General features: G+C 44.7%; 1 protein-coding gene across 3 annotated transcripts in view; it reads right to left on the bottom strand.

Moving 5' to 3' along the window:
- Positions 1–20,105, bottom strand: part of LOC137384193 (GMP reductase 1) — a 152,776-nt gene that overhangs the window by 39,819 nt on the left and 92,852 nt on the right. For all 3 annotated transcript variants that reach the window (XM_068057844.1, XM_068057851.1, XM_068057860.1), the window contains one exon: positions 16,842–16,884. In XM_068057844.1, the coding sequence (XP_067913945.1) occupies positions 16,842–16,884 (43 nt within the window). The remainder of the gene's footprint in view (positions 1–16,841; positions 16,885–20,105) is intronic.

Raw genomic sequence — 20,105 nt, 5'->3', positions numbered from 1 at the left:
TATACGGACAGCAGAGTTTTGGACAAGCACAAGTTTAGGTAGGGTGGAAAATGGCTAGTCAGGAGACCATTGGATTAGCCAAGATCCAAGATAACAAAGGTATGGATGAGGATTTCAGCAGCAGATAAGCTGAGCCAGGATTGAAGTCAAGCAATGCTACAGAGGTGTAAGTATGCAGTCTTGGTGATGGAGCAGCCATGTAGTCAGAAGCTCATTTTGGGGTCAAACACAACACCAAGGTTGCAAACAATGTGGCTCAGCTTCTGACATTTGCCACAGATGGAAGCAGTGACCAGAGAAAGGAGTTTATTACAGAATCATAGGAGGAGGCCATTTGGTCCATCATGCCAATGTCTGTGCCAATGCTGGTGTCACATGGGGACTATCTACTCTAACTCCTACTTTGTTTCCCACATGCTCTTCAATCTGTTTCCTTTACAAGTGTTTAATTCCATCAGGCTTGGCTTCAAAGACCAGTTCTATTAATGCACGGCATTTCCTTTTTGCCCTATATTAACAATTCACTGACTTGAAATAACTTTTCACTATCTCTCTACTTAAAGTCTTTCAATACTTCTGTTCGATCACTCATTAATGTTCACTGCTAAAGTGAATACAGCCTTAATGTTTACTGTCTCATTATAACTATATCATCTTATCCCTGGTACCATCATATTAAATCAACACTGCACCTTTTACATGTCTACAATATCTTTTCAGTATTGGAGGCTGCAAAACTGCATAACAGTACTCCAACTGTGGTCTAATTAATATTTTGAAGAGGACTAACACCACCTCTTTGCTTTTAAATTAAGTCCCCCTTTATATAAAACCCATTTACCTTTTTATGGCCTTTTCCATCTGCAATACTGTTTTTAAAGTTCTGGGAATCTGCAATCCCCAGATCGGATCCTCCATCAAAAATTTCCGTATTCATGGTACATTTTAATTCACAAACTCCTTTCCTGTATTCAGCTGTTTCTCCCACATATCTACCCACTCCTCTAAACTGTTGCCTTGCAATCTCTTGATTTCTTCAGTACATTTGGATAGTTCATGTCCATATCCAAATCATTTATACATATGGGGAACAAAGAGAGGGCTCAACACTGGGATAGACTGCTAGCTACTGTTATGACTGAGGCGGGAGGAGTGCACTGTTTATTATTGTCCCACTTCTCCACAGGTCACAACATATACTCTATTTCTCCCAGAATAGAACACACTAACCAGGTTTCTTTAATGAACAACAAAATTAACAGTTTATTATAGAACAAGTCTTAACTAGTAAAGTATAAACACAAAAGATTAAAATTTTAAAGTCCCAACATTAAATTTTAAAGTTCCCTTTTTACTTTAGCCCCTCACACACAGACACGCATACATACACCAGTTAACAGAAAAAAAAGGGAATTTAAAAAAAAAATTGCAGATGAGATGTTGTTACAAAACAGCTATACAGTCTAACTTCTGAGTACACACAGACAGGTCACTGAGATCTTTTAGAACAGTTCTTTTCAGGTGGCATTGAAAATTAATTTAGCAGGCTTTTTTCAAAGATAGGAAACAAGATGAATTGACACAGTGGACTTCTCAGAGTCCTTCAGAGATGCTAGAAAGCGAGCTGGGTTGTCATCTTTCCTTTTTACACTTCTTCAGCAGACTTGACTATCAGTCACTCATTCCAGAAGGTAAAACACACACACTGACCCACAACCAAAAAGCTTGAGAGTTTTCTGCCCATCCCAGGTGCACTCTGCTGCTACTGGGCTTGTCCAATCAAGAGACGCTTGTCACTTCTCTGTCCCTGTTACCAGGGTTTCCGTTCTATCTTTAATTTGAGTCATGTGACAACCAGTAATATTGTTGCCAATCCAGTTCCTTCAGTGCCCCCTTGATGGCTCTTTTTTAAAAAAAGAAACTGGTCCAGCATTTGTTCAGTTTAACTATAAATTTCTTTAAAAATATTTTAACAAAAAAAAAACAGAACCACTTTCAACACTGGAATAGACTGCTAGCTACACTTTGCCAGCTATTTAACCCTACTATTCTTCAGCCACTCCTGCATCCTCAACACCACTTTATTTACTGCCAGAATATGGTGTGGTTTATTCGAACCTTTTGTTATTTCAGCTTGGTCCACATTTTCTTTCTATTTCAATATGTCTTTTTTATTGTAAAGTGTATTTATTTTTGGGATTGTTTGGAAACATTATGATCTTAGGACGAAAGGATGCTGAATTTTCGGGCCCTCCACTGAAGGTGGGAACAGAGGTGGTGGGGTGTCTTGAAAATACCGGCGCCAGTCGGTATGCCAGTTTCAGGATGGCATTCTCAGCATTGGCAAATTAACCAAGCGGGGGTAGGGTGGGACAGCGATCCTGCTCTCCTCCCCATTGTGGCCAACTGAAGTATTTAAAAGGCTAATTAAGAGCTTGTCGGAGGCGTGGGGTGGAATTCTGAAGGGAGCGCATGAGTTTCAGGAGGTCTCTGTTGCACATCAGCTAAAGGGAGGCTGTTAACAGAGTGGACAGCCAGTCATGGCTGCCCCAGGGCATTATCCCGGTCCCATAAGAGGGTTAGCAGGGCAAAGGAGGACTTGACATTTGGTAAGGAGGTGCCCTTGGTGCTGTGCAGGTAGCATGGAAAGTGGGCACTCAGTGCCCAGGCACTGAATGGGATAACCCCCTGGCATTGCAGGGGCAGAAAAGCAGGGGGCAAGGCTGCCAAGGACAACTGGGTAGCCACCTGAGCACAAGGATGGCTGCAACTGGCAATGGGGGCACAACTGTCAGATTTTGGACCCGGGGCAATGAGGGGCAACACAAGACATAGGAAAGGTGGAACCCTGAGCAGCAAGAGGGCACGGGAGAGGAAAGCGGGGCATGAAGGCAACAGAGGCCACAAACTTACCACAAGATCTACCGCCAAAGATGAAACCACCTGGAGTTGAGCAAAATCCAGTGTTGCAGGAGACTGCGACTCTCCAAGCAGATGGTCACCGACATCTGTAATGTCCTCGAAGACCTCGGACCTCACAGCATTGCATGCCATGTCCTGCCAGTAGCTGTCAGTCACTGTGGCGTTGAACTTCATCGCTTCAGCTGTGGAACTTAGTGACATGTTGCAAGTGACTGCGCACCACTGCATTTCGCAGATCACTGATGCCTTCTTTATCAGAGCTGGACAGTACACTCATTTCATGACAGACGCAGCCTGGCAGGCATTGAGTTTTGCTTCCAAAGCTAGATTCCCCCGGGTGCAGGGCATCATCAATTGTACCCACGTGGCCATCAAGGCATCCAATGATTAGCCACTTAGATTCAGCAACAGGAAGGGCGGCCACTCCTGCAATGTTCAATTATTCTGCGACCACAGCAAGAGCTTCCTCCATGTATGTGATCACTTCCATGGCAGCTGCCACGACTCCTTCATCCTCCTGCAGTCCAGGCTGCCTCAGATCTTCACTCCAACCCCCAAAGTGTGTAGATGGATCCTAGAGGATAAGGGCCATCCCTTGAAGAGATGGGTACTCATCCCTCTGTGGGAGCTCCACAGAGAGGCACAGAGATGATGCAAGCAATGCCACCTGCTCATTAGGACCACCACTGCGCAGGCTATCGGGCTCCTGGAAATGTGATTCCCATGCCTGGACTGGTCGGGTGTCGACCCCCAATACACTCCTGCAAGGGTCTTGGTCAGTGTGATGGTCTGCTGCACTCTCCATAATAGGCACTCCAGAAAGCTGTGGACCTTGAGGATGGTGAGGCTTCGGAAGGAGGTAACTCATCGGGGGAGGAGAGAGAGAGGAGGAGGAGGGAGATGACGCTGAACAGAGAGATGCCCCTGCTGCATGACAAGGTGGCCTCCTCCTGCCACCCTCTGGGAAGAGGACCTCCGCCCTCCAGCATTAGATCTACGTCGGCATCGATGAAGCGAAGGGCAGCCCTGCCACGGGCGCCAGGCCTCTGGCTCTCCTTTGACATTTTATTTTTTTTTATTTTAGAGATACAGCACTGAAACAGGCCCTTCGGCCCACCGAGACTGTGCCGACCAACAACCACCCATTTATACTAATCCTACATTAACCCCATATTCTCTACCACATCCCCACCATTCTCCTACCACCTACCTACACTAGGGGCAATTTACAATGGCCAATTTACCTACCAACCTGCAAGTCTTTGGAGGTGGGAGGAAACCAGAGCACCCAGCAGAAACCCACGCAGACACAGGGAGAACTTGCAAACTCCGCACAGGCAGTACCCAGAACTGAACCCGGGTCGCTGGAGCTGTGAGGCTGCGGTGCTAACCACTGCACCACTGTGCCGCTTCCCTCTGGTGCTTTGGAAGGCTTTGGCACAATCAACAGATCGCTCTCTCTCAGACAGCCAGCAGTCTCAGTGATGAATGCTATAGGGAGTCTAAATCCCTCCCACGCTTTATCTGACCCACCTCCATTCCTGCCTCCATGGGATCCAATTGGACAGAAAACTCATCTCCATACCAATTAAGGTCTTAACCACATAGAAATCTTAAATTTAATCAGTTACCCACCAGAGGCAGGTTTCTGACCCAAGAACAAACCCAGCTCCTGTTTCCTGCCTTCGTGGCAAAAATTCAGCCCGACATGTAAACATAAAGTTTTTCTAAGTGTTCGTGAAATAAATTACTCATCGAATTATTAGTTCTTTTTTCAATTGATTGCCTAACACTTCAATATAGTGCAAAGATAGATCAATTCCTTTGTAATCTCATACTAAATCAAGAACTGTGTGATTCTGTATTTTTTTTTTATTAGCAAACTGGTCTTTTGGCAGTTTTTGTCATCAGAAGCAACATTAACAGCAATGGCTTAAAAAATCCATTTATATTATCAAAAATAGTGGTTAAGTATTGGAGGACTGTTGGTACTATGTTAACCTTCGGCTCGAAATGACGAATAAAAATGCTTGCGCTTCACTGTTGCAAATTCTGATGTCATTGGAGTCCACTGATTGTGTTACTTTCTTGTACGTTCACTCCAACCCTTTTTGCATTCTGAAGTCCTGCCACATCCAGTTGTGAATGGTGGTGGGTAATTCAACGACTAATAGGAGGAGGAGGCTCCACAAACATCCCCACCCTCAAAGATGGCAGAGCCCAGCATATCAGTGCAAAGGATAGGCTGAAACATTTGCAATCATCTTCAGCCAGAAGTGCCAAGTGGATGATCCATCTCAGCCTCCTCCTGAGGTCCTCAGCATCACAGATGCCAGTCTTCAGACAATTTGATTCTGTCCATATGACAGCAAGGAATGGCACTAGATACAGCAAAGGCTCGGGCCCTGACAACATCCCGGCTGTAATACTGAAGACTTGTGCTCCAAAACTAGCCGCACCTCTAGCCAAGCTGTTCCAGTACAGCTACAACAGTGGCATCTACCCAACAAAATGGAAAATTGTGCAACCATGTCCTGTCCACAAAAAGCAGGACAAATCCAATCCGGCTAATTCCCATTCCATCAGTCTACTTTCAATCATCGGCAAAGTGATGGAAGATGTCATCAACAATGCTGTCAAGCAGCATTTACTCAGCATAAACCTGCTTGACGATGCTCAGTTTGGGTTCCACCAGGGCCACTGGGCTCTAGACCTCATTACAGCATTGGTCCAATATGGACAAAAGAGCTGAATTCCAGAGGTAAAGTGAGAGTGTCTGCCATTGACATGAAGGCAGCATTTGGCAGAGTGTGGCATCAAGGAGCTTACCAAAATTTAAGTCAATGGGAATTGGGGGAAAAATCTCCACTGGTTGGGGTCATACCTAGCACAAATGAAGGTGGTTGTGGTTGTTGGAGGCCATTCACCTCAGCCAAGGATGTCATTGCAGGAGTTCTTCAGGGTAGTGTCCTAAGCTGCTTCATCAATAACCTTCCCTCCAACAGAAGGTCAGGAGTGGGGATGTTCACTGATGATTGCACAGTGTTCAATACCATAGGCAACTCCTCAGATACTGAAGCAGTCAGTGCCTGCATGCAGCAAGACCTGGACAACATTCAGGCTTGGGCTGGCGAGCGGCAAGTAACATTTGTGCCATCCAAGTGCCAAGCAATGACCATCTACAAAAAGAGAGAATCTAACTATCTCCCCTTGATATTCAACGGCATTACCATCGCTGAATGCCCCCACCATCAACATCCTGGGAGTTACCATTGACCAGGAATTTTTAAAAATTCATTCATGGGATGTGGGCAACGCTGGCCAGGCCAGCATTTGTTGCCCAGCACTAATTGCCCTAGAGAAGGTGATGGTGTGCTGCCTTCTTGAGTTGCTGCAGTCCATGTGAGGTAGGTACACCCACAGTGCAGTTAGGAAGGGAGTTCCAAGATTTTGACCTAGCGAATGTGAAGGAACGGCGATATAGTTCCAAGTCAGGATGGTGTGTGACTTGGACGGAAACTTGCAGGTGGTGGTGTTCCCATGCATTTGCTGCCCTTGTCCTTCTAGTTGGTAGAGGTCGTGGGTTTGGAAGGTGCTGTCTAAGGAGTCTTGGTGCATTGCTGCAGTGCATCTTGTAGATGGTACACACTGCTGCCACTCTGCGTCGGTGATGGAGGGAGTGAATGTTTGTAGATGGGGTGCCAATCAAGCGGGCTGCATTATCCTGGATGCTGTCGAGCTTCTTGAGTGTTGTTGGAGCTGCACTCATTTAGGCAAGTGGAGAGTATTCCATCACACTGCTGAGTTGTGCCTTTTAGATGGTGGACAGGCTTTGGGGAGTAAGGAGGTGAGTTACTTGCTGCAGGATTCCTAGCCTCTGACCTGCTCTTGTAGCCACGGTATTTATATGGCTACTCCAGTTCAGTTTCTGGTCAATGGTAACCCCTAGGATGTTGATAGTGGGGGATTCAACGATCAGAATGCCATTGAATGTCAAGGGGAGATGTTTAGATTCTCTCTTGTTGCAGATGGTCATGCCTGGCACTTGTGTGGCACGAATGTTACTTGCCACTTATCAGCCCAAGCCTGGATATTGTCCAGGTCTTGCTGCATTTCTACACGGACTGCTTCAGTATCTGAGGGATCGCGAATGGTGCTGAACATTGTGCAATCATCAGCAAGCATCCCCACTTCTGACCTTATGATTGAAGGAAGGTCATTGATGAAGCAGCTGAAGATGGTTGGACCTGGGATACTACCCTGAGGAACTCCTGCTGTTATGTCCTGGGGCTGAGATGATTGACCTCCAACAACCACAACCATCTTCCTTTGCGCTAGGTATGACTCCAACCAGTGGAGAGTTTTCTCCGATTCCCATTGACTCCAGTTTTGCTAGGGCTCCTTGATGCCATACTCGGTCAAATGCTGCCTTGATGTCAAGGGCGGTCACTCTCACCTCGCCTCTTGAGTTCACCTCTTTTGTCTATGTTTGAACCTAGGCTGTAATGAGGTCAGGAGCTGAGTGGCCCTGCTGGAACCCAAACTGAGCGTCACTGAGCAGGGTTATTGCTAAGCAAGTGCCGCTTGATAGTACTGTCGATAACACCTTCCATCACTTTACTGATGATTGAGAGTAGACTGATGGGGCAGTAATTGGGCCGGGTTGGACTTGTCCTGCTCTTTGTGTACAGAACATACCTGGGCAATTTTCCACATTGCCAGGTTGATGCCAGTGTTGTAGCTGTACTGGAATAGGTTGGCAAGGGGCGCAGCAAGTTCTGGAGCACAGGTCTTCAGTACTATTGCCGGAATATTGTCAGGCCCATAGCCTTTGCAGTATCCAGTGCCTTCAGTTGTTTCTTGATATCATGCGGAGTGAATCAAATTGGCTGAAGTCTGCCATCTGTGATGCTGGGGACTTCAGGAGGAGGCAGAGATGGATCATCAACTCGGCACTTCTGGCTGAAGATTGTTGCAAATGCTTCAGCCTTATCTTTTACACTGATCTGCTGGGCTTGCCCATGATTGACGATGGGGATATTTGTGGAGCCTCCTCCTCCAGAACCATGACAGGGTTCCCCTTGTCCTCACTTTCCACCCCATCAGTCTCCATAGTTAAAGGATCATCCTCTGCCATTTCACCACCTCCAGCGTGATGCCACCACCAAAGGCATCTTCCCCTCCCTTCCCATGTCAGCATTCCGAAGGAATCGTTCCCTCCGCGACACCCTGGTCCACTCCTCCATTACCCCCACCACCTTGTCCCCTTCCCACGGCACCTTCCCCTGCAATCGCAGGAGGTGTAATACCTGCCCATTTACCTCTTCTCTCCTCATTATCCAAGGCCCCACTCGTTTCAGGTGAAGCAGCGATTTAATTGTACTACTTTCAATTTAGTATACTGTATTCACTGCTCACAGTGTGGTCTCCTCTACACTGGGGAGACCAAACGCAGACTGGGTGACCGCTTTGCGGAACATCTCCGCTCAGTCCAAAAGCATGACCCCGAGCTTCCGGTTGCTTGCCATTTCAACACTCCCCCCTGCTCTCATGTTCACATCTCTGTCCTGGGAATACTACAGTGTTCCAGTGAACATCAACACATGCTCGAGGAACAGCATGTCATTTACCGATTAGGCAGACTACAGCCTGCCGGACTGAACATTGACTTCAATAATTTCAGAGCATCACGGGGCCCCCCATTTTACTTTTATCTTTCGTTATTTTTTCTTTTTTTTTGTGTTTATTTTATTTTAGTTTGTTCAGTTTGTTTCTACTGTGCCTACCCACTGTTTTTTTCACGTTTGTGCTTGTGGCTGTTTAGTTTTCAGTCCATTAACACCCTATCTGTACTAATGCTTTGTCTTTCAGCAAACCATTAACATATCATTTGCCTTTGCTCCATGACCTTCTGGTCAGTTATTCTCTGTGACCTTGTCCTATCAACACCTCTTTTGTTATCTCTTGCCCCACCCCTGCTTTACTTGCTTAAAATCTTATATCTGCCAGTTCTGAAGAAGGGTCACTGACCTGAAATGTTAACTCTGCTTCTCTCTCCACAGATGCTGCCAGACTTGCTGAGTTTTTCCAGCACTTTCTGTTTTTATTTCAGATTTCCAGCATCCGCAGTACTTTGCTTTTATTCCTGCAGTTAGTTGTTTAATTGTCCACCACCATTCACGGCTGGATATGACAGGACTGCAGAGCTTAGATCTGGTCCGTTGGTTGTAGGATCACTTAGATCTGTCTGTCGCATGCTGCTTACACAGTTTGGCACGCAAGTAGTCCTGTATTATAGCTTCACCAGGTTGACACCTCATTTTGAGGTATGCCTGGTGATGCTCTTGGCATGCCCTCCTGTACTCTTCAGTGAACCAAGGTTGGTCTCCTGGCTTGATGGTAATGGTAGAGTGGGGAATATGCTAGGCCATGAGGTTACAGATTGTGGTTGAGTACAATTCTGCTGCTGCTGATGTCCACAGCACCTCATGGTCCCCTTACTTGAGGAGGGATGTAGTTGCATTGGAGGCAGTTCAAAGGAGGTTCACTAGATTGATTCCAGAGATGAGGGGTTTGTCATAGAGTGATACAGCACTGAAACAGGCCCTTCGGCCCACTGAGTCTGTGCCGACCAACAACCACCCATTTATACTAATCCTACATTAATCCCATATTCCCTACCACATCCCCACCATTCTCCTACCTACACTAGGGGCAATTTACCTATCAACCTGCAGGTCTTTGGCTGTGGTAGGAAACCGGATCACCCGGCAGAAACCCACGCAGTCACAGGGAGAACTTGCAAACTACGCACAGGCAGTACCCAGAATTGAACCTGGGTCGCTGGAACTGTGAGGCTGCGGTGCTAACCACTGTGCCGCCCTTGTCTTATGAAGAGAGGTTGAGCAGTTAAGGCCTTTACTCTCTAGAGTTTAGAAGAATGAGAGGAGATCTAATTGAGGTATGTAAGATGATTAAGGGGATTGACAAAGTAGATGTGGAGAGGATGTTTCCTCTGGTGGGGTAATCTAGAACGAGAGGTCATAGTTTTTGGATAAAGGGTAGCAGATTTAAAACAGAGATGAGGAGAAATTACTTCTCTCAAACGGTCGTGAGTCTGTGGAATTCATTACCCCAGAATTTGGTGGATTCTGGGATCATTGAGTAAATTTGAGGAGATAGACAGATTTTTAATTAGTAATGGGTTGAAGGGTTATGGAGAATGGGCAGGAAAGTGGAGTTGAGGCCGAGATGAGATCAGCCATGATCGTACTGAATGGCGGAGCAGGCTCGAGGGGCTGTATTGCCTACTCCTGTTTCTTGTTCTTATGGATGCCCAGTTTTGCATTGCTAGATCGGTTTGAAATCTATCCCATTTAGCATGGTGGTAGTGCCACACAACACATTGGAGGGTACCCTCACTGTGTTTGCGGGACTTCGTCTCCACAAGGACTGGGGGGGGGGGGGGTTGGTCACTCCTACCAATACTGTCATGGACAGATGCATCAACGGCAGGCAAACTGGTGAGGATGAGGTCAAGTATGTTTTTCCCTCTTGTTGGTTCCCTCACCACCTGGCACATACCCAGCCTAGCAGCTATGTCCTTTAGGACTCGGCCAGGTCAGTAGTGGTGCTACCGAGCCACTCTTGGTGATGCACATTGAAGTCCCCCACCCAAAGTACATTCTGCGCCCTTGTCACCCTCAGTGCTTCAAGTAGGCTGTTTTGCCAAGTGGTGATCAACATGGAGGAGTACTGATTCATCAGCTGAGGGAGGGCAGTAGGTGGTAATCAGCAGGAGGTTTCCTTGCCTATGTTTGACCTGATGCTATGAGACTTCATGGAGTCCGCAATCGTTGTTGAGGACTCCCAGGGCAACTCCCTCCCGACTGTATACCACTGTGCCACCACCTCTGCTGGGTCTGTACTGCCGGTGGGACAGGACATACCCGGGGATGGTGATGGCAGTGTCTGGGACATTGTCTGTAAGGTATGATTCTGTGAGTATGACTGTGTCAGGCTGTTGCTTGACTAGTCTGTAGGACAGCTCTCCCAACTTTGGCACAAGCCCCCAGATGTTAGTAAGGAGGACTTTGCAGGGTCGACAGGGCTGGGTTTGCCGTTGTCGTTTCCGGTACCTAGGTCAATGCTGGGTGGTCCGTCTGGTTTCATTCTGTTTTATTGACTTTGTAGCGGTTAGATACAACTGAGTGGCTTGCGAGGCCATTTCGGAGGGCATTTAAGAGTCAACCACATTGCTGTGGGTCTGGAGTCACATGTAGGCCAGACCAGGTAAGGACAACAGATTTCCTTCCTAAAGGACATTAGTGAACCAGCCATATAAATACTGTGGCCACAAGAACATGGCACAAGCTTGGAATTCTGTGGCAGTAACTCATCAGCTGACTCCCCAAAGCCTGTCCACAATCTACAAATAAGGAGTGTGATGGAATACTCTTCACTTGCCCGGATGAGTACAACTCCAACAACACTCAAGAAGATCAACACCATCCAGGACAAAACAGCCTACTTGATCAGCACCCTATCCACCACATTAAACATTCACTCCCTCCACCACTTGGCACACAGTGGCAGCAGTGTGGACCAGCTATAAGCAGCAACTTGCAAGTCTCCTTTGACAGCACCTTCCAAACTGTAACCGCTACTGAAGAGCGAGGGTAGCAGAAGCATGGGAACACCACCACCTGCAAGTTTCACTCCAAGTCACACACCATCCTTACTTGGAAATATATTGCCACTCCTTCACTGTCACTGGGTCACAATCCCAGAACTCCCTCCCAAACAGCACTGTGGGTGTACCTACATCACATGGACTGCAGCATTTCAAGAAGGTGGCTCACCTTTCAGGTAAACCTTTCAGGACTGAGATGAGAAATTTCTTCACCCAGAGAGTGGTAAGCCTGTGGAATTCGTTACCACAGAAAGCAGTTGAGGCCAAAACATTGAATGTTTTCAAAAAGGAGTTAGATATAGCTCTTGGGTCTAAAGGGATCAAAGGGATTGGGGTGAAAGCCGGAACAGGCTACTGAGTTGGATGATTAGCCATGTTCATAATGAATGGCGGAGCAGGCTCGAAGGGCCAAATGGCCGCCTCCTGCTCCTATTTTCTATGTTTCTATGTTCTCAAGGACAATTAGGTATTGGCAATAAATGCTAACCTTGTCTGCGACACTCACATCCCAAAAATGAATAAAAAAATAATCCTTTTTGGCAGAATTACGGTTGATGTTAAATGATGCCTTGTAAATATCCTGAAATTATTAACTGCCCTTTTCTAGCAATTAATCTTTTTCAGGAAGAGTTTCCTGGAGCAATACATTGTGGAACCAACAAGGGATAAAGCTATTTTAGATCTAGTAAATGAGGCAGGGTTAATTAGTAATCTCATAGCAAAAGATGAACTTGGAAAAAGTGATCAGAATACAAATTAGTTTCATACTAAGTTTTAAAGTGACATACTCCAGTCCTAAACATTAATCTTAAACTTAAAAAAAGCCAATTACTTAGGTATGAGGGGAGTACTGGCTATGGTTGATTGGGTAAATAGAATAAAAAGTTATTGCGGTAAATAAACAGCAAGAAACATTTAAAGAAACAATTCAAAATGTTCAATAAAAATACATTCCATTAAAAAAAAAGAACCTCAGCAAGAAAGATCTATCCATGACTTACTAAGGCAGTTAAAAATAGTATTAGATTAAGAGGCACATAATGTTGCAAAGAATAGTAGTAAGCCTGAGGATTGGGAGTGTTTTAGAAATAGCAAAGGGCACCAAAAAGTTGATAAAAAGGGAAAACATAGAATATGAGGGTAAACTAGCCAGGAATATAAAAACAGATTATAAGAGCTTTTACAAGTATATAAGAAGGAGAGTAGCTAAAGTAAACATTGGTCCCTTGGAGGCAGAGATAGGAGAAATTATCATGGGAAATGAGGAAATGGCAGACACATTGAACAAATATTTTGTGTCTGTCCTCACAGTAGAAGACACAAGTTACATGCCAACAATAGAAGGTAACCTAGGAGCTAATAAAAGTGAGGAAATTAAGGTAATTGATATCAGCGGAGAAGTACTGGAAAAACTTAAGGGACTAAAATCCAACAAATCCCTCGGACCTGATGGCCTACATCATAAGGTTCTAAAAGAGGTAGCTGCAGAGATAGCGGATACAGAGGTTAAGAATTTCCAAAATTCCCTAGATTCTAGAACGATCCCAGTGGATTAGAAGTTAGCAAATGTAACACCGTTATTCAAGAAGGGACGAAGAGAGAAGAAAGGGAACTACGGGCCAGTTAGCCTGACATCAGTCATCGGGAAAGATCTGGAATCTATTATTAAGGAAGTCTTAATACTGCACTTAGAAAATAATAGCATGATCAGACAAAATCAATATGGTTTTACGAAAGGGTTCTTATAGTGAAGGGTTGCTGGTGGCAGGCAGGAAAGTGGAGTTAAGGCCACAGGTAAGCCATGATCTTATTGGATGGCGGAACAGGCTCGAGGGACCAAATGGCCTATTCCTGCTCCAATTTCTTACGTTCTTATGTGTCTCACAAATTTATTGAAGTTTTTTGAGGATGTAGCTAGTAAAGGGGAACCAGGTGTAGTATACTTGGATTTCCAAAAGACATTCAACAAGTTTCCACACAAAAAGTTAATACACAGATAATGGCTCATGGAGTTGGGGGTAATATATTAGCATGGATAGAGGATTGGTTAACAGACAGGAAGCAGAGACATTTTCAAGTTGACAGGCTGTAACTAGTGGAGTGCCACAAGGATCGATGTTGGGACTGCAGCTATGTACAATCTGTATTCATGACTTAGAAGCGGCAGAGAGTAATGTATATAAGTTCACTGATGATACAAAGCTAGGTAGGAATGCAAGCTGTGAGGAGGACACAGAGGCTGCAAAGACATATAGACAGGTTAAGTGAGTGGACAACAAGTTGACAGATGGAGTATAATGTGGGGAAGTGTGAGGTTATTACCCTTTAGTAGTATGCACTTTGGCAGTAATAACAGAAAAGCAGAATATTTTTATAAGGCAAGAAACTTGTACATGTTGATATTCAGAGGGAATTGGGCACACTTGTGCATGGAACACAAAGTTAGCATGCAGGTACAGCAAGCAATTAGGAAGGCAAATAGCACATTGGCCTTTATTGTAAGGGGATTGGAGTACAAGAATAAAATGAGTCTTGCTACAATTGTACAGGGCTTTGGTGGGACCACACTTGGCTTACTGAGCGTAGTTTTGGTCTCCACATTTAAGTAAGTAAATACTTGAATTGATGATGGTACAGCGAAGGTTCATTGGGATGGTCGCTGGGATGAAAGAGTTGTCTATAATGAGGGGCTGAGTAAATTGGGGCTATATTCTCTGGAGTTTAAAAGAATGAGAGGTAATCTCATTGAAACATACAAGATTCTGAAGGGGCTTGACAGGGTAGACACAGAGGTAGTTTTCCCTGACTGGGGAATCTAGAACATGGGGGCACAGTCTCAGGATAAGGGGCCAATCATTTCGGACTGAGATGAGAAATCAAAGGTTTATAAATCTTGGGAATTGTCTACCCCAGAGGGTTGTGGATGATCCATCGTTGGATATATTTAAGGCTGAGATAGATTTTTGGTGTCTCAGGGAATCAAGGGAAATGGGAGCAGGTGAGAAAGTGAAGTTGCTGAAGATCAGCCATCAGCGTATTGAATGGCAGAGCAGGCTCAAGGGGCTGTATGATCCACTCCTGCTCCTATTCCTTATTCTCTTATGTTCTTATATACTGAAATTTCCTTTCCCCCTTAAATTTACTGATTTACTCCAATTTGTACAAATTACAAGGTACAGTAAAATCTAAATGATATAACAGGTGACGGTGACTCACCAGATTTCCCCTCTCCTTTTCCCCATTGTCTTTTGCCCACTAGTCAACTTGACTGCATAACTCATGAATGACAAAATCATGATTTGGTAAAGCTAGTGAAAGAAAGACTTTCATTTGTTTGGGGCCTTTCATGGCCTTTGGACATCCAAAAAGCACTTTTCAGCCAGTGAAGTACTTTCAAAGTCCAATCACTGATGTAATATATGGAAAGGTCCCACAAACAGCAATTTGACAGTGACCATATAGACTGTTTCTATGATGTTGGTTGAGAGCTATATATTGGCCAGGATTCCAGGAAGAACTTCCCTTCTGTTCGAATAGTCCCATGGTACATTTTACATCCACCTGAGAGGGCAAATGGGCCCCTGGTTTATGGTCTCATTGGAAAGACAGTGTTGCCTGGGGGAGGTGGGGGTGGGGGGGTGAAAAGTGCTACTGATTTCGCTACTTTGTAGCTTTACAAAAATAAGGGATTTTTTAAAAAAGGAATTTGACCCATTAACACTCTCATCATAGCATTCAACTCCAATGATTTTTCCTATTGCCTGACTTGTTTATTAAAAGCAAAAGTGAGAAAGGCCCAGGCATGCTCACTCTACCCATTAGACGGTGCAACCCCATATGTACCACCTTCCCCCAGCCACTAGTTGAAAAAAAACTCAGTCATTATTCAAAGAGACTAGTTCTCCAGATATCATGGCCAACATTCACCACTCAACACAAACAAAACAGATTAACTCTATTCATCTCATTGCTGTTGGTGAGACTTGCTGTACACAAATTGGCTGCAATTTATGCCTACATAACAACAATGACTACATTTCAAAAGTAACTCACTAGCTGAAAAATACTTTGGGATGTGGTGCTGCGTAAATGCACGTTCTTTCTTTCTAACGTTAAATCTTTGGGCAGGCAAAAAAATAACCTATGGCAGATTTTAAAAAAATTTCTGGGAAATTCTCCATTGACATCCAGGCCTGTTCCATTCTGCATTGCTATGATTTTTAAACTAATAAAAAGTCTTACATTTGAAACATCGTTGAAAACTTTCTGAAAGTCTTAAACAGCAATGTAGGTAGTTCTACTATAATCTGTAACTTCCTCAAAGAAGGCAAGAAGGTTTCCCAGGCAAGACATTCTTTGAAATCCCTGCTACTTACTACTTAAGTTACTGCAATGCAGGGTATTCCTCTAATTTATACCTTAGAATATGGGTAACTTCTGGTACGATTGAGAAATAATCCTGGTTGAATCATTTCATTCCAGTCTTAACCAATCCCTGTGAGATGAAACTTCTGCTGAAGCCTCTGAACCAGATTAGTATGATGCATGGTATCCATAGATGGGAGTAGTCAGCAATCATTGAAAAATAAGCACTCTTGCCTCTTCCAATATCCTGTACTGAATACAAAATGCTGTTCTGCTAGTGGCCCTGCACACACACATTAGCTGTCAGGCATTCAGAAAGACATTATCTGGAATATCTACAGGGTGTAGACAAAGATTCCTTGTGTTGAGGGAGCAATGCTAGACTGTACTGGTCGATCCAGAATGGAGTGGGAATGGAAATGTTATGCCACTGTGAGTGGTTAGAATATGGAACTCACTTCCACAGTGAGTAGTTGAGACGAGTAGCCTGGATGCATTTAAGGGGAAACTAGGTAAGTACCTGAGGAGCAAAGGAATAGATTATGCTGATAGAGTTAGATGAAGCAGAGTGGGAGGAGCCTCATGTGAAGAATAAACACCAGCACAGACCAGTTGGGCCAAATGGCCTGTTTCTATGCTGTAAATATTATGTAATTCTATATGTCAATCTGGTCTTTTTTTCCATTATTGGTACTAATTAATTGATAACTGCAACCCGCCAAAATGTCAATGTTGACAGTCGGATCCCCTTTGTGACCTCTTCTATTCACTTACTGTAAGAAAAACAAATACAACAGACAAAGCAATTCCCAATAGACATACTCTTGCAAATATGAGAGAGACATTATATTTGAAAACTTACCAAAGGCTTTGGCAACATCACCTGGGCAACTGCAACCACCATCCTACAGAAAAACAAAATTGGCAGATCAGAATTAGCAACAAAAACATATGAACATCACTGAAGTTGTAGAATAATTAGTTTACCACAGAAAAATCTGAAAGAAACTTTTGCTAAAATTATGAATTCACACTGAACTGAACATCTTTAATTCTTGAAAAATACAGACTTATTAATTGTAATTTTTAAAAATTAATTATCTCGAGTCCCCAGTAAATACTTAGTTGGTTAGATGCGTGGTGTGTTAAGCCTTACGGATACAATGTGAAAAACATAGCTCTGTTTCTTTATATACCACAGACAATTGGTAATCTAAATCAGTCACAGTGATACCTGTGCCCTAACAGATGGTAGGCTAGAAACCTGTGACCATTCCTACCTATATGTTCCAGATTATTGTTTTCTAGACCTTTACTTCCATCATTAGTACTGGTCTGACTGCTGTACTATGCAATAAGATTTTTTAAACACACGAGACTCAATTTGTTTTTAACCTATGGACCCAAGTGCCTTTCAATTTTAACAGGCTTCAGATTTTTGTTAATATATTAAGCACAGAACGAGGCCTCTACACTGCTCAGCATTACACGAGAGGCTGAAAAGTTGAGATGTATAATCCAATTAAGTATAAAGAGGTTCAGTGAGACCACAGATTTCCTAATCCTTCCACTGGCAGTTGTACTCGGTCACTGAGAATGTCCAAGTAACTGGAACATCATTCATTGTTTCAACCGCAAGATTATGGTCAGGGTTGTAGTGAGGGAAGCGCAGGTGGGGAGGGAGGGGTGATAGTCCCCATTTCTGGCGTTAAGAACTCTTAAGCAGTTACCTGAGACATTGGGTGGAATTTTGTGCTGGCAGTGGGGGTCTCAACGTTGGGGAAATTGATGCCAAGATCCCTGCGTCAGCTCTTGTACAGAAGGCCTGCCGGATTTAGTGCCAATCAGGCACTTAACTGAACAGTATGATTTTGGACCCTGCCGCCGGAGGTCCTGGTCTTGCAGAGCTGCCAACCAGACGCCCATCATTTCAGCCTGTTCCAGCCCCACTGAACTTATTTCTTCCAATCTTCACTATCTTTTCTCCCCTGGTCCAATCTCTTCCCACCTACATCTGTGACTCTTCTGACACCCTACGTCATTTCGACAATTTCCAGTTTCCTGGCCTCTTCACTATGGACGTCCAATCTCTCTCCACCTCCATCCCCCACCAGGACGGTCTGAGGGCTCTCCGTTCCTTGAACAGAGGCCCGATCAGTCCCCATCCACCACCCCCTGCCTGACTAAACCTGTTCTCATATTGAACAACTTCTCCTTCAACTCCATTCACTTCCTTCAAATAAAAAGTGTTGCTATGGGTACCCACACGGGTCCTAGTTATGCCTGTCTATTTGTGGGATATGTCGAACATTCCTTGTTTCAGTCCTACTCAATCCCCCTCCCCCAACTCTTTTTCCGGTACATTGATGACTGTATCGGTGCCGTTTCCTGCTCTCGCCCGGAACTGGAAAACCTCACCAACTTTGCTTCCAATTTCCACCCTTCTCTCACCTTTACATGGTCTATCTCCAACACTTCCCTTCCTCAACTTCTCTGTCTCCATCTCTGGGGATAGGCTGTCCACTAATATTCATTATAAGCCCACCGAATCCCATGGCTACCTTGACTACATTTGCTCAAACCTGGCTTCCTGTAAGGACTCCATTCCATTCTCCCAGTTTCTCCATCTCCGACGCATCTGTTGCGATGATGCGACCTTCTACGACAGCGGTTCTGATATGTCTTCCTTGTTCCTCAACCGAGGATTCTCCCCCACTGTGATTGACAGGGCCCTCAACCATGTACGAGCCATTTCTGCACTTCTGCCCTCACCCCTTCCCCTCCCTCCCAGAACCGCGACAGGGTTACCCTTGTCCTCACTTTCCACCCCTCCAGCCTCCACATCCAAAAGGATCATCTTCCGCCATTTCCACCATCTCCAGCGTGATGCCACCACTAAACACATCTTCCCCTCCCGTCAGCATTCTTAAGGGATCGTTTCCTCCGCGACACCCTGGTTCACTCCTCCATTAACCCCAATACCTAGTCCCCTTCCCATGCAATCGCAGGTGTAATACCTGCCCTTTTACTACCTCCTCTCCTCACCATCCAGGGCCCCAAACACTCCTTCCAGGTGAAACAGCTACATACTTGTACTGTATTCACTGCTCACAATGTGGTCTCCTGTACATTGGGAAGACCAAACGCAGACTGAGTGACCACTTTGCATAACACCTCCACTCAGTCCGCGAGCATGACCCCGAGCTTCCGGTTGCTTGCCATTTCAATTCACCACCCTGCTCCCGTGCCCACATTTCTGTCCTCAGCCTGCTGCAGTGTTTTAGTAAACAGCAATGCAAGCTCAAGGAGCAACACCTCATTTTCCAATTAGGCACTCTACAGCCTTCCAGCCTCAACATTGAGTTCAATAGTTTCAGAGTATGAGTGGCTTTTTTATTATTTTATTTTTATTTTTTAACCATGTGCCTGTCTTAAACTTGTTTTTTCATGTTTGTGCTTTTGAACAGAGTTGTTCATTATTCTGTCATTAACACTCTCTTTGGACTAATGTTTTGTCTTTCACCACACCATTAGCACTCCCTTTGCCTTTGTCCCAAAACACCTTTGTCATTTAATCTCTCCTACCCTCTGCCCTACCACACACCTTTCCTTTTGTTCTCTTCCCCTGCCCCAGATTCACTTGCTTAAAACCTATTACATTTCTAATCTTTACCAGTTCTGATGAAAGGTCGCAGACCTGAAAAGTTAACGCTGCTCCACTCTCCACAGATGCAGCCAGACTTGCTGAGTATTTCCAGCACTTTCTGTTTTTACCTCCTCTTTCACTATGACTTTGGCAGAATCTTCTCCCTTGGTAAAATACAGATGCAAAGTACTGATTTGGTACCTCAGCCTTGCCCTGTATCTCCAACATATATCCCCTTTTTGGTCTCTAATCGGCCCCACTCCTCCTATAAAAGACTTTCGGATTCCCTTTACATTATCTGCCAGTCTCTTCTCATACTCTCTCTTTGTTTCTCTTATTTCTTTTTTCACTTACCCTCTAAACTTTCGACATTCAACCTGGTTCTCACTTGTATCATCAGTTTGACATATGCGTTGCAGCCTTTTTTCTGTTTCATCTACTCTCTACCTCTTTTGTCATCCAGGGAGCTCTAGCTTTGTT

The sequence above is a fragment of the Heterodontus francisci genome, chromosome 2 (genome assembly GCF_036365525.1).
Source record: "Heterodontus francisci isolate sHetFra1 chromosome 2, sHetFra1.hap1, whole genome shotgun sequence".
NCBI lineage: Eukaryota > Metazoa > Chordata > Chondrichthyes > Heterodontiformes > Heterodontidae > Heterodontus > Heterodontus francisci.
Note: the sequence above shows the minus strand (reverse complement) of the source record. Positions and strands in the feature narration are given on the sequence as shown.